This window comes from Arachis duranensis, chromosome 7 (assembly GCF_000817695.3).
Source record: "Arachis duranensis cultivar V14167 chromosome 7, aradu.V14167.gnm2.J7QH, whole genome shotgun sequence".
Classification (NCBI taxonomy): domain Eukaryota; kingdom Viridiplantae; phylum Streptophyta; class Magnoliopsida; order Fabales; family Fabaceae; genus Arachis; species Arachis duranensis.
Window position 1 is genome coordinate 14189167 of NC_029778.3, and position 13735 is coordinate 14202901.

A 13735-nucleotide genomic window follows, 5' to 3' on the forward strand; every position below is an offset into this window, starting at 1 on the left:
TGGAACATGTGTGTGAATTTACATGTGTGTGAGTTTGTTGTAACGTTATGCTCACCTATATTCATCATGTGTTTTTTGCCATTCTAAATTGAAAATAATTAGTTAAAGATTCACACATGATTTTTTTTATTCCAGTGTTCAGACACATGTCTCAACAAATACATAACCACACTATCATACCATAGAAAGGATGCCTTTCATGCACATATTCTTCAATAAAATTCATACAAAAGTTAAGAAGAACGGAGAGTGATGTCCGTATTGAGCCTTCTTCACAATTAACCCAACTGCACTTCTTTTACAATCTTTTATGCTTTAACTAATCATAATAAGACTCTTCTTGCTGAGTTCTGCATCTTACAATTACAAGATCACAAAACCGTCTCTTGTAAGCCATAACTCAAAATGTACTCATTATTGTAAATATACCAATCTTGTCTCAAATCTCACCTTTTTCATAGCAATTAAGCAAATAAGACCAAGTTCATCATGAAAATTCATACACAAAATTCAATTACTCAAGTTTTATTCAAATATCACATAATAAATTACTCAAGTTTTATTCAAATATCACATAATAATAATTTATATAATACTAAATCGAGAACTCTTCACTAAGTTTCATGTCGACACTTGCATCAGAATCTCCTGCCCAAAACTCTTGTTCTTTATAATCTTCTTCAAGATCAGATGCCCAAAATTCCTGCAATATCAAATAAAATATTGATCAATCTCCACTCTTATTAATGAAAATTATATAATTAATATGTTGTGGTACGCAAATCATTAAACCAAATATTACCATTTCTGCATCTGCATCTAAATCTTTCTCAACATGGTTCCTATTTATGCCATAAGAAGTTGCATTGGTCTGCTGCTGAATGTTCTTTGCCAATGGACAAGATTTTTTATTGTGCCCTTCCATGCGACAAATACTACATCGTTGTGGTTTTCGTTTGATCTTCTCACTTGGACGACACTTAGACCTACAACTTTGTGGATTCTTAGGAAAAATACCATCTGAATCATCAGCTTGCGCACCAACTTGCTTTTCTTGTTCATCTTCAATCTTGAAATCTTCGATTAGGCTCATAACAGTATCTCGAATAAGGTGGAATCTCTCCTGTCTTCGACTAGCGACATAGGACAGCTGCTGACACCAATCCATCAAGCATCCATATTGACTCAATATTATAGACTCCCAAGTAACGCCACTTGAATCGAAAGTGCTTGTCTTGGCATTCTTCGACCATCTTGTCAACACAAGAGACTTTGGCAGCTCAAGGATGTTAAGAAATACCAGCACACAAACTATATGCTCACACGGAATTCTAAAAGAATCCATCCTTAAGCATGAACAATTAAACTTCGTCCTTTCATTATCCACAGACACCTCCCATGAACTATTTAGACTTCCATATTTAGATATTGTATAAAGTACAAATGAATCAAATGACACATCTTGCACAACCTTCATTCTTGCAGCCCTAACAAGCATTGGTCGAAATATAAAAAATAACTCTCGTGTATAGAAATTTGATGCAGACCTTTCCAGAGGTTCTAATGCTGTTTTAAGTACCGGAAGACCAGATATGGAAACATAGTCAGCTTCAACCTCCTTATATCTTAGGTAGGTAAGACACCGCTTAAAATGCTTTTTGAAATCAACCAAATTGTATTGAGATTTAACATATTTTGCAATAATAGAGTGCAAACCTTCGCATCGAGAAGTTGTCCTAAATCCTGCAAAAAACTTGCCTCGAATATGTGCAGTGACCCATATATGCCTTTTCTCGTACATGTCAATAATCCAATTCTTTTCAGCTACACCAAACTCCTCAACCATTCCAAATCACTTCTGCTCAAACACACTAATCTCATAATCTCCAAGCATGCACTTCTTGAGCATAGATGTAAATTTTGGGTTTCCAACATTACTTGTGGCGTTCCGAATGAGGTGCCAAGCACATAATCTATGATGGGCATTTGAAAATACCGTCTCAATTGCAAATCTCATTGGTGGAGCACCATTTGTAATCACAGATATATGTGCTTTTCCCTTCATGGCTGCCAATAGTTGCTGTAATAACCACACGTAGACCTCCTTACTCTCATCGGTAACTAGAGCACTTCCAAATACCACTATTTGGTTGTGATGATTCACACCGGAAAACACTACTACCGGACACAAGTACTTGTTCTTCTTGTATGTCACATCAAAGGCAAGCACATCTCCAAATACTCCATAATCTAATTGGCTTCTTCCATCACACCAAAATAGAGCTCGCAATACCCCTTTAGCATTAACTATGTGCTCATAATAGAGGCTTGTATCTTCAGCTTTCTGGTTTTTGAGGTATCGCAATGCCGCTCTAGCATCACCCAGGACATGACGCCTTCGCCTAGCAATCTCATTATACATATTCCTTAAGGTATAATTAACATTTTCATAACCACCTGCTTGATTAGCTAACATAGCATATATATGGGGTATGCTAATGCCTGCATCCTTCATGTTGTTCATTTGACTAGCATCAGCTTCTGCCATTTTTCTTGTGTAGGAAGGAAACCAACTAACCTAGGATCAAGGCAATCATGATTGTGCGATTCAACAAACAAAGCCACATGCCATCTTCCAGTGTAAGCCACAAAACGAACTACAAACCTAGCCAGACAACCACAACGAGTCTCAGATTTTGGCTCCCTTTTTCTGTTTTCCATATTATAATATTTTTCTGGTCTAAATCCCTCACGAGAGCACACAAACAATTGCTTCACATATTCTCCTTTGCTATTTTTTCAAGTCTTACTTTTTCTAGCACCAAAACCAACAGATTTCGCATAATGGTTATAGAAATCAAATGCTATCTGAAGATTAGGAAAATGAAAGCATTCCATCTCATGAGCACCTATGTTAAGAAAATTAACCATGGCAATATTTTCAATATCTTCTATTCGATATAATTCATCCACCTCATGTGAAAAATCGTTCCCATCAAATATTTTTTGAAATTCATGCTCCCCTAAATCCTCAGAATTCACAGCTTCCTGCTCAATTTCATCTTGATACATTCCTTGAAATTCCTCTGTATCATCTAACTCTTCTATCATCTCATCAAAGAATACTCTTTCTTCCATTTTATCATCCACTTCAAGATTCTACTTAGCAATTAATTGCAACCGGAAAAACATAAAAAAATTGTATTCTAATAAATCAAAGTGCAGAGACCACTAACATGAAAATAATAGCACTGTTCTGGTTCTATATTTTTTTTAACTTATTAAATTCTAAAATAAGTAAAATAGAAGAAAGCGTTGAAAATGTAGAAAATAATTTTCCTTATGCTATCAAACTCAATATCGATTAAAAAAAATAAAAGGAAAAAGAAACATCAATGTCCAAGCAGAAAATATCGACAACTATGTACAATAAACGGATTTAAATTTATGAAAAAATGAACAGGGAACCATTAATACGGAAGGAAGAAGAAACTATGTGATAAAATACAATATTCATGCAATAGAGAGGACTTACCGGTGGTCGCACTTCTCTTGTGCCACTGTCGAAACCACCATTACTGCCTCCATTATCAGGTGCGTGCTCCATATGAACCCTAAGAGATTTCAGATTTTCTGGTGTTTTGTTAAATTAGTCATTAATATAATTTTAATTGGCCCAATAAAAAATAGGAATATGATGGTAAATGATTAATATTGGGTTATTCTTATAATAAATAAGAGATATAGTACTGATGTTATAATAATTGACTAAGGGTGTTTTTGCAAAAAAAAAAAAAAAATACAACTGTGTTAGACAAACATTAGGAAAGACCAACGTAAATGGCACCCTTCTTGATGATCAAACTATTCAAACATACAACAAGCCTGATCTCATCGTAAAAGCAAAAGAGCTCATCTATCAAATCTATTGCCTATTATCTATCTATTATCTATTACTAATTTTACGATCAAAATATATCACAATGTTAATTTTTTTTATTATAATTATAAATTTAATAATCAAAATCTACAATATGATATTCTCTAATTATATTTAAATTAAATTAAAATTAAAAGTAAAAAATTAAAATTAAAATATATTTATATTATATATTATATATTATTACTAATTAATTTAATAATCAAAATATATCATATATATTTTTTATTAAAATTGAGAGAAGATATTTCTATTCAAAATTAATAAATAAATTTTCTTTTTACATTCTCTTATTCTTCTTCTTTATCTTTCTCTCTCTCTCTCTCTCTCTCTCTTATTTTCTATTTTTCGCTATCTTTTTGTTTTACAAAAAATAAAATTAATAAAATAATATAATTCAAATAAAAAATATTATTATTATATACATATATTTTTTAGTTTTTTATTTAGTTTTAAATTTTTACTGCTTATTTTTGTAATCTATATTTTTACTTCTTTTTTTAAATATTTATTATATATAATTTGGAGATAATACTTGTTAATACCCTGACCCAACGCTAGGGCCCATGACCAAATAAACCAAAAAGGTCCAATCCAAAAATTGGCCTTCGCTACCAGCCAACCTCCTTATAAGAGGTCGGATCGAATACAGACTCCACTCTAAGAAGTCGGGATCGAAGGATAGTTGGCAGATAACACTTATTCAAATAAGTAACTGCCCCTAAAATCTCTCAACTCACTTCCAGGAGCCATATCTCAACTACCCTAAGATAAAGAGACGGTTATCCTCCTTAAAAGGTGGAACTACTCCAACGGTGGTTATTGGTTCATCACTATAAATACACTAACATCCCTCAAGTATCTCTAAGTTCTAATACTCTAAAAAACCTGTAAAACCCTTTGCTGACTTAGGCATCGGAGTGTCTTTGCTAGTACCACCCCCCATTCTATCATACACACAAGTTGGACGGCGGCTCCCATACGTAAACCAAGTCAGAGACCACCTCCTCCTGACGTTTAGGCTAACCTCACAAGTCCAGCCCATTAATATTCGGTTACCCACCGTAACATTGGCGCCGTTACCGAGGAGCCGAGAGATCAACTAATGATGGCAGACGACTTGAATGAGGATGGAAACACAACGTCTGATTCTGAGCAAGAGAATCAAGACGTTGGTAACGACGATAGAGCCATAGTCTCTCATCAAGGGGTGAAGGACCCGAAGGAAAACTCATCCGAAGGACGTGAATCAGGAAAGGAGGGACAACCCCATGCAGCTGACTTCATGAGATTGTTCCACGGTCACCAGGGGTGCCTGGAGCAGTTGGAACAAGAGCTGAAATGACAGCGAGAGGCAGAGAGAAATTTGAGGAACGAGATCAAACGATGAAAGGAGTTTGAGGAAAACCTTGTAAGACTAGAGTTCGCTTTCAAAGGTCGAAACTCTCGCAGTGACCAAGAAGACTCTCCATTGGGAGGAGAAGATCCGTTCAGCAAGGACATAATGAGGGCAAAAGTTCCAAGGAACTTCAAAAATTCTGACATGGATCTCTACGATGGCACTACTGACCCAAAGCATCATCTAAGCAATTTTAAAATTCGGATGTATTTAGCCAACGCTTCTGATGCCACTCGCTGCAAGGCTTTTCCGACAACCCTGACGAAAGCAGAAACGAAATAGTTCGATAGCCTCCCCCAAGGTCGGTCACTAGCTTCGACGACCTCTCGTGTAAGTTCCTTGTGTGATTCTCTATCCAAAAGGACAAGGTAAAGCATGCACCAAGTCTCCTAGGAGTAAAACAGGAGATCGGAGAACCTCTGAGAGACTACATGGAGAGGTTCAACAATGCGTGCTTAGAGATTCAAGACCTGCCCACGGAAGCAGTGATTATGGGCCTAGTAAATGGACTCCGAGAAGGTCTCTTCTCCCAGTCCATCTCAAAAAGGCACCCGACTTCTTTGAGAGATGTACAGGAGAGAGCCGAGAAGTACATCAACATGGAAGAAAATGCCAGGCTGAGAGAGCCAAGTTGGTGACCTGGGCACTCTCACTCATTAAAAGAGAAGGAGAAAGAGCCCAAAAAAAGAGACAGTTGGCCCTGAAAGGCCCAGGAGATATCACTCCTATACTCCTCTACGCGTTTTCCTAGTTGATGTCTATAGGGAAATTTGTCACACCGAAATACTACCTTTCCCTAGGCCCATCAAAAACAAAAAGGAGAGAAGTCGTAGCGACTACTGTGAGTACCATAAGCTATATGGTCTCTCAACAAATGATTGTTATGACATAAAGAATGTGATAGAAAAGCTAGTCAGAGAAGGTTGGCTTGACAGATTTCTCATGGAAAGGTCGGACCATCATGGCAAGAGAAAGCGAGATGACGAAGACCGAAGAGACCCGCCACCACAGAATCCGGAAAGACATATACACATGATCTCAGGAGGGTTTGTTGGAGGTGGTCTCACAAAGTCATCTCACAAAAGGCACCTGAAGGAAGTCTATCAGGTCGGTGGCGAAGCTCCCGACCTCCCAGCCATCTCTTTCACTAAAGAAGATGGGCAAGGCATTATTCCTGGACATGACGATCCAGTGGTAATAACCATGATCCTTGCCAATGTCCATCTACACAGAACTCTAGTGGATCAAGGGAGCTCGGCCGATATCCTGTTCAAGCCGGCGTTTGATAAGCTGGGACTGGATGAAAAGGAGTTAAGAGCTTACCCCGATACCCTATATGGGGTGGGGGATACACCAATAAAGCAACTAGGATTCATACCCCTACACACAACTTATGGAAAAGGGGCAAAGTCCAAAACTCTAAGCATCGATTTCATAGTCGTTGATGTGGTTTCAGCCTACAATGCTCTAATTGGCAGAACAACCCTAAATCGGCTCAAAGTAGTGGTGTCCACCCCCACCTTTGCATGAAATTCCCAACACCAGAGGGAATTGCAACCATCAGAGGAGACCAGAAATTGGCAAGAAAGTGTTACAATGAAAGCCTAAACCTGAGAGGAAAGGGCAAGGAAGTGCACACAATTGTGCTCGAAGGAGTCAGAGCTAAAGAAGAGTTGCGACCACAACCCGGCAGAAAAACTGAAGAGGTACAGGTCGGAGAAGAGGAAGGAAAAAATACCAATATAGGAGCCAACCTGAAAGAAGATCTGAAGCAGAAGCTTATGAGGCTCCTACAAGAGAATTCTGACCTCTTTGCCTGGAAAGCCTCCGACATGCCAGGGATAGATCCCGAACTCATGTCACATAAACTGTCAGTGTATCCCGGATCGCGATCGGTTCAACAAAAAAGACGGAAGCTCGGACCTAAACGGGCCCAAGTAGTGGAAGAGCAAGTACAAGCCCTCCTAGAAGCTTGCTTCATCAAAGAGATCAAATATCCGGCGTGGCTAGTGATAAACTATTATTTTATGATTTATATTATGTTTAATTGAGTGATTTTATCAAGTCTTCACCCACTTATTCATATGATCTGCATGTATTTACAATTCCTTCCTAAAATTGTTCTATGATTGAAAACTTGCTTCCTAAAGATCCTTTAATTGTATATTCTTATTCTCCTTTATACCATTCGATGCCGTGATCTGTGTGTTAAGTGTTTCAGGCTTCATAGGGCAGGAATGGCTTAGAGAATAGAAAGGAAGTTTGCATAAATGGAAGGAACACAAGAAATTGAGGAGATGACCAGTGAGAAGTGATGTGGGCGCATGACTCACGCGTCCGCGCGAAATGAAAAAAATCACAGCGACGCGAACGCGTGCCTGACGCGAACGCGTGGATTGGAAGCTGCACGAGTGACGTGAATGCGTGGACGATGCGCACGTGTGGCACAGAAAATGCTGAGTGACGGAAACGCGTTGACGATGCGGTTGCGTGATGTGCGCGATCTGTAGAATTACAGAAGTCGCTGGCATAGATTCTGGGCCGCGTTTTAACCCAGTTTTCGGCTCAGAAACACAGATTAGAGCCAGGGAACATGTAGAGACAAAAGATAATTCTCATTCCGCATAATTTCTAGTTTTTTTAGATCTGATTTTACTCTTCCTCTAGGTTTTTCTTTACACTCATAATTTAGGATTTGAAGATTTTGGCTTTGGCTATTGAGAAGAGTCTACCTCCGGAACTGGTCATTCTAGTTTGTTTACCTACTTTTTACTTACTCTTTTATATCCTTAATTTGTCCAGAGTTACAATTGGATTATTTTTAGAATTTATTAATACAAAGACTATTTTTATTTTTTAATTAATCTCTTTGATTATTGTTTATCATGTCTCTTTTTATGTCTCCTCTTTATTTTCTGAAGTCTACATTTATGATAATGGAGTAGTTTTCCAACTTGACTGGGAGTTGATTAAAAGGAGAACCTTGAGTTGGAATACTCAAGAGTTCAATTGTAATTGGTTCGTTGTTGGTTGGCTTGTTAGTCACTAACTCTAATCCTTCCCAAGGGAGAGGATTAGGACTTGTGAATAGAAGTTAACTTTTAACTTGACTTTCCTTCATTCGTTGAGGGTTAACTAAGTAGAAACAACTACTAATTATTAATTGATTTTGAGAAAATTCCAACAAGGATAGAACTTCTGATTAATCTTCTCCCGATCAAGAATTTTATTTAAATTACATAAATTCTCTGATTTAATTTCCTGTTTATCAAACTCAAAACCATTTTGGAAAACCTCTGATTAATAAAATAGCACATCACTCTGTACCTCGTTGGGAGACGACCTGGGACTCATACTCCCAGTATTTTAATTCTAATTTTGTGACAACTCTTTTCTAAATTGACAAGTGAATTTTTGCTGGTTAAGAGCTGTACTTGCAACGCCATTTTTTTTTAATAATTCTTAATCTGTCAATTTCCGCCACGTCAGCTAGCAAATGTGGTATTGGTCGAAAAGCAAAATGGCAAATGGAGGATGTGTGTCGGTTACACCGACCTAAACAAGGCGTGTCTCAAAGACCCATATCCACTTCCAAACATTGATACCTTAGTAGACTCCAGCTCGGGGGTATCAATACTTGTCATTCATGGACGCATACTCGGGATATAATCAAATTCCGATGTACAAGCCAGATCAAGAAAAGACACCTTTCATCACGCCAAGGGCAAACTATTGCTATGTGGTCATGCCTTTTGGGTTAAAAAATGCAGGAGTCACGTATCAAAGGCTGATGAATAAGGTGTTTGCACCAGCTACTTTCCAAAGGTGTATGATGAGTCTTTTCTCTTATGTCATTGAGACCTGTATGGAAGTTTTTATGGATGACTTTAGCATATATGATGATACATTTAGCCTTTGTTTAGATAGTTTATCTAGAGTATTGGATAGGTGTGTTAGTTCAAACCTTGTTTTAAATTTTGAAAAATGTCATTTTATGGTGAAATAAGGAATTATTCTAGGACATGTTGTTTCTGATACTAGTATCTCTATAGACCCAGCAAAGGTGGATGTTATTTCTAGTTTACCTTACCCCTCCTCTGTGAGGGAAGTTCGTTCGTTCTTTGGCCATGCAGGTTTTTACAGGAGTTCATTAAGGACTTCAGTAAGGTAGCACTACCCTTATCCAGACTACTGCAGAAAGATATTGAGTTCGAGTTCAGTGAAGATTGCAAACAAGCATTTGATAAGCTGAAGACCGCCCTGACTCAAGCTCTGATTGTGAGGGGACTAGACTGGGGTCAACCATTTGAAATCATGTGTGATGCCTCCAATCATACAGTAGGAGCAGCACTAGCTCAGCATGAAGGTAACGATCCTTTTGTAATTACTTATGAATCTAAGACTTTAGATGCTGCTCAATCTAATTACACTACTACTGAAAAAGAGCTTCTAGCTATTGTTTTTGCTCTGGATAAATTTCGAGCCTATTTACTTGGTACTAAGGTAGTAGTGTACTCAGACCATGCAGCTCTAAAATATTTATTAGCTAAAAAGAAGTCTAAACCAAGGCTAATACGTTGGATGCTACTGCTGCAATAATTTGATTTGAAAATTAAATATAGGAGTGGTAACCAAAATTTTGTGGCAAACCACTTGAGTCGCCTTGAGCACATTAAAGATGACTCAATTTCTATCAATGATAATTTTCTATTTGATAGCTTACAGGCAGTATCTGATGTAGTTCCCTGGTATGCACCTGTAGCTAATTATCTAGTTAGTCACACTTTTTCTCCTGATTTTACTAAGCATCAGAGAGACAAGCTGAAAAGCGAGTCCAAATACTTTGTATGGGATGATCCATATCTATGGAGGTGTGGTGCTGACCAGGTAATTAGACGGTGTGTACCTCAATCAAAATTCCAGTCCATTTTAGAGGCTTGCCACTCATCTGAGAGTGGAGGATATTTTAGCCCTCAACAAACAGCTAGAAAAGTAGACTGTGGATTCTAGTGGCCTACTCTTTTTAAAGATGCTGCTAACCTTTGTAAATCTTGTTCTCCCTGCCAAAGATTTGGTAATATATCCCAGATGGACGAAATGCCTCAACAAATTATGCTTTTCTGTGAAATTTTTTATGTTTGGGGCATTGACTTCATGGGTCCATTTCCAAATTCTAATGGTCACCTCTATATACTGTTAGCTGTAGATTATATTTCTAAATGGGTGGAAGCAATTTCGACCCGTACTGATGATGCTAACATTGTTTTTTCCTTTGTTAGAAACCATATTATTTGTCGCTTTGAATCACCACGAGCAATCGTGAGCGATCAAGGCACTCACTTTTATAACAAAAGACTAACAGGATTACTGAAGATGCATGGGATAATTCATAAAGTATCAACAGCCTATCACCCCCAGACTAATGGGCAAGCAGAGGTGTCTAACAAAGAGATAAAGCGCATACTGCAAAAGATAGTCAAGCCTCATAGAAAGGACTGGAGCACCAGGCTCCAAGATGTGCTCTAGGCATATCGGACAGCATATAAGACACCAATTGGGATGAGTCCTTTCTGCTTAGTTTATGGAAAGGCCTGTCATCTCCCAGTTGAGTTAGAACACAAAGCCTTCTGGGTGGTAAAGGAACGCAACATGGACTATGAGAAAGCCAGAGCTGAACGGAAGTTGCAACTGCAAGAATTAGAGAACCTTCGCCTAGAAGCTTATGAAAACTCCAAACTGTATAAAGAGAAGGTGAAAGATGTGCATGATAAGAACATCAAGAGAAGATAGCTCCAACTTGGGGACTTAGTCCTCCTTTACAACTCCAGAATGCGGCTCATGCCAGGCAAGCTGAGGTCCAGATGGGACGGTCCCTCTCGAGTAGAGAGGGTGGAGCCATACGGGGTCTTTCACTTGAGCCATCCTTCAAGCTCTAAACTTATAAAGGTCAATGGACATCGCTTAAAGTTATTTCATGGCAAAAAGATGGCCAAAAACCAGGAGCTAGAGATCTTCCTCTTGGAAGATCCACCCACAGCAGAAGACTGAGCTAGTGGAGCGTCCAACTTAAGGACGTTAAAGCAAAGTGCTGGGTAGGAAACAACCCACCATGGTATGATCATTCCTTCCCCTCTCCTTAATTTCATTTTTAAATAACTCTTCTCAATACTAGTGCCTATAGTTTGCATCTGCATTTGCATATTGCATAATTATAAAAAAAAGCACGCGACAGTGTCGCCGACGCGTCCGCGTCATAGGTGCGTTGGGAAGAAAATAAAATGAACAGAGAGTCACACGAAAGTGTGGCTGGAGGCATGCCTCTGGCACAATTTGACCCACGCAACTGCGTGGATGATGCAATCGCGTCATTAATAACATGGCCTCCCCATGCGTCCACGTTAACCACGCGAACGCGTGGCCCTGTAATTCGACGTAAACAGGTTGTATGGCAGTAAGTTGAGCTAGAGTTGGGCTGGACTTGTGCTAGAAGCACAAGCCCTACGACGCAGACGCATGCTCCACGCGTCCGCATCGGTTTCAAAGTCTGGCCCTTCACGTGATCGCGTCCACCACGCGAACGCGTCACCCTAAAATTTGGCAAAATGAGTTTTCACACAGAGAGTTGTGCGAGCGCGAGGCTGTGCGATCGCGTGAAGGACCAGACTTTGAAACCGACGCGGATGCGTGGAGCACGTGTTTGCGTGGTAGGGCTTGTGCTTCTAGCACGAGTCCAGCCCAACTCCAGCTCAACTTACTGCCATACACCATTTTTACGTCGAATTACAGGGCCACGCGTTCGCGTGGTTGACGCGGACGCGTGGGGAGGCCATGTTACTAATGACGTGATTGCGTCATCCACACAGTCGCGTGGGTCAAATTGTGCCAGAGGCACGCCTCCAACCACACTTTCGCGTGACTCTTTGTTCATTTTATTTTCTTCCCAACGCACCGATGACGCAGATGCGTCGGTGACGCTGTCGCGTGCGGTTTTTTTAGCTTATCGATGCATATAGATTTTTAATTTTCTTTTATAGTTTCACATGAGTAGGTACCCAAATTCCCATTATTTCATTATGACACATTCCTTTATTAACCGTTGTTCCCGCAATCTTCCCAAACTTGATTAACACACAATTTCTATCTTAAGCTAACCAAAGATTCAATTGGGATATTTAATTATTTTTCTGCTTAAGGCTAGTAATGTGGTAAAATGTAGAACAAATGGGATTAAAACGGCTCAAAGTGGCTAACAAAGGTAATTAAAAAGGTAGGCTTATTTGGGATAAGTGAGCTAAACAAATAATGGCCTCAATCATATGCATGCATATAACACATTAACATTGGACATATAGGATAAAACAAAATTCAGATTACAATCATAGAGAAGAAAACACACAAGAAAAAATATTTATGGTTAAATAATGTAACCATGTATTTAGGCTCAAAGTCTCACAGGTTGTGTGTTCTTTAGCTCAAAAACCATGTTCCAATTACAACTTCAAACAAATTTAGCAAAAAGGTTTTGTTTTAAATTAGTGAAAATTTTCAAAAATAGGGTCTTAAAAGAAACTTATTATCTTTTCAATCAAGTAGAACATGCATGCAATTAACCTATTACTATGTAATCTATCCTATTCTAAAAAAAAGAAATTGGTGTTCAGGAAGAGAAATTACCTCCGAAAGTCAGGTACTGACCGACCTCCCCACACTTAAGGCTTTGCATCATCCTCGGTGCCATCTGTCAGGAACAAAGGTGGGCTGGTAGCAGTATCTCCACAGTTGGGACCGTCATGGCTCCCTGTGCTGGTAAAGGAAGTGGAGTCCGGAGTGTCTGGGTCCTTGTCAGGTCTGTGGTTGCCTGTGAGTAGCTCCTTGAGGTATTTGAATCGGCGCTAGTTGCGGCACTCTCGTAGCTTTGCCTTCTGTTCTTGCCAGTCCAACCTCTTCAGTATTTGATGGAGCAGCTAACTTGTTGAAGGTGCTTGTGGTGTAGAAGGAGGAATGTCTGCAGCTTGTTCTGCGGACTGGCTGGTAGTGGCTGTTGGTGGCCTGAGAGATTTCTCATTAGGGACGTACTGATCATTCCGTGGAAGCATGGCTTTGGTGTCTCCAGCTCTGTAGGAGACTCCGGTTGCTGAGACAAGATCTGAGACCAAGGCGGGAAAAGGTAGGTTGCCCGCAATTTGTACGTGTCCCATGGAATTTCGGATGTGTCTTGGTAGGTTTAGAGGCTGGTCTGTAAGGATGCACCATAGTAGAACGGCCATGTCTGCAATGAAGGAGAACTCATAATTCACTTTTCATAATTTAGATGTAGTTTTTAGAGAGAGAGGCTCTCTCCTCTCTCTTAAGATTATGATTAGGATTCCTCTAAAAGGATTTAGGATTTATTTCTT

At 39.2% G+C, this 13735-nt stretch overlaps 3 protein-coding genes across 3 annotated transcripts; 1 reads left to right on the forward strand and 2 right to left on the reverse strand.

Moving 5' to 3' along the window:
- Window positions 1-262: 262 nt before the first annotated feature.
- Window positions 263-3650, reverse strand: LOC110273954 (protein FAR1-RELATED SEQUENCE 5-like). Its single transcript, XM_021127503.2, has 3 exons — window positions 3536-3650; window positions 803-3159; window positions 263-703 (listed from the first exon to the last, which is right to left on the reverse strand). The coding sequence occupies exons 2-3, from the start codon at window positions 1844-1846 to the stop codon at window positions 596-598; spliced, it is 1152 nt and encodes a 383-aa protein (XP_020983162.2). The 5' UTR covers window positions 1847-3159; window positions 3536-3650; the 3' UTR covers window positions 263-595.
- On the reverse strand, window positions 1853-2548 carry LOC110273531 (protein FAR1-RELATED SEQUENCE 5-like). Its single transcript, XM_021126682.1, has one exon. The coding sequence runs from the start codon at window positions 2546-2548 to the stop codon at window positions 1853-1855; it is 696 nt and encodes a 231-aa protein (XP_020982341.1).
- A 2120-nt stretch (window positions 3651-5770) lies between the features above and the next one.
- LOC107457900 (uncharacterized) lies at window positions 5771-6869 on the forward strand. The gene is made up of 2 exons (XM_052251506.1): window positions 5771-5973; window positions 6104-6869. The coding sequence occupies exons 1-2, from the start codon at window positions 5771-5773 to the stop codon at window positions 6867-6869; spliced, it is 969 nt and encodes a 322-aa protein (XP_052107466.1).
- Window positions 6870-13735: the final 6866 nt, after the last annotated feature.

What these genes read in the sequence shown, in the direction of transcription:
- LOC107457900 (XM_052251506.1), top strand. Translation starts at nt 5,771, where the DNA reads ATGGAGAGGTTCAACAATGCGTGCTTAGAGATTCAAGACCTGCCCACG. An exon ending in AGGCTGAGAGAGCCAAGTTG is followed by an intron (nt 5,974 to 6,103) that starts GTGACCTGGGCA and finishes TGATGTCTATAG; the next exon opens with GGAAATTTGTCACACCGAAA.
- LOC110273531 (XM_021126682.1), bottom strand. Translation starts at nt 2,548, where the DNA reads ATGGCAGAAGCTGATGCTAGTCAAATGAACAACATGAAGGATGCAGGC.
- LOC110273954 (XM_021127503.2), bottom strand. Translation starts at nt 1,846, where the DNA reads ATGGTTGAGGAGTTTGGTGTAGCTGAAAAGAATTGGATTATTGACATG. An exon ending in TAGATGCAGATGCAGAAATG is followed by an intron (nt 704 to 802) that starts GTAATATTTGGT and finishes TTGATATTGCAG; the next exon opens with GAATTTTGGGCATCTGATCT.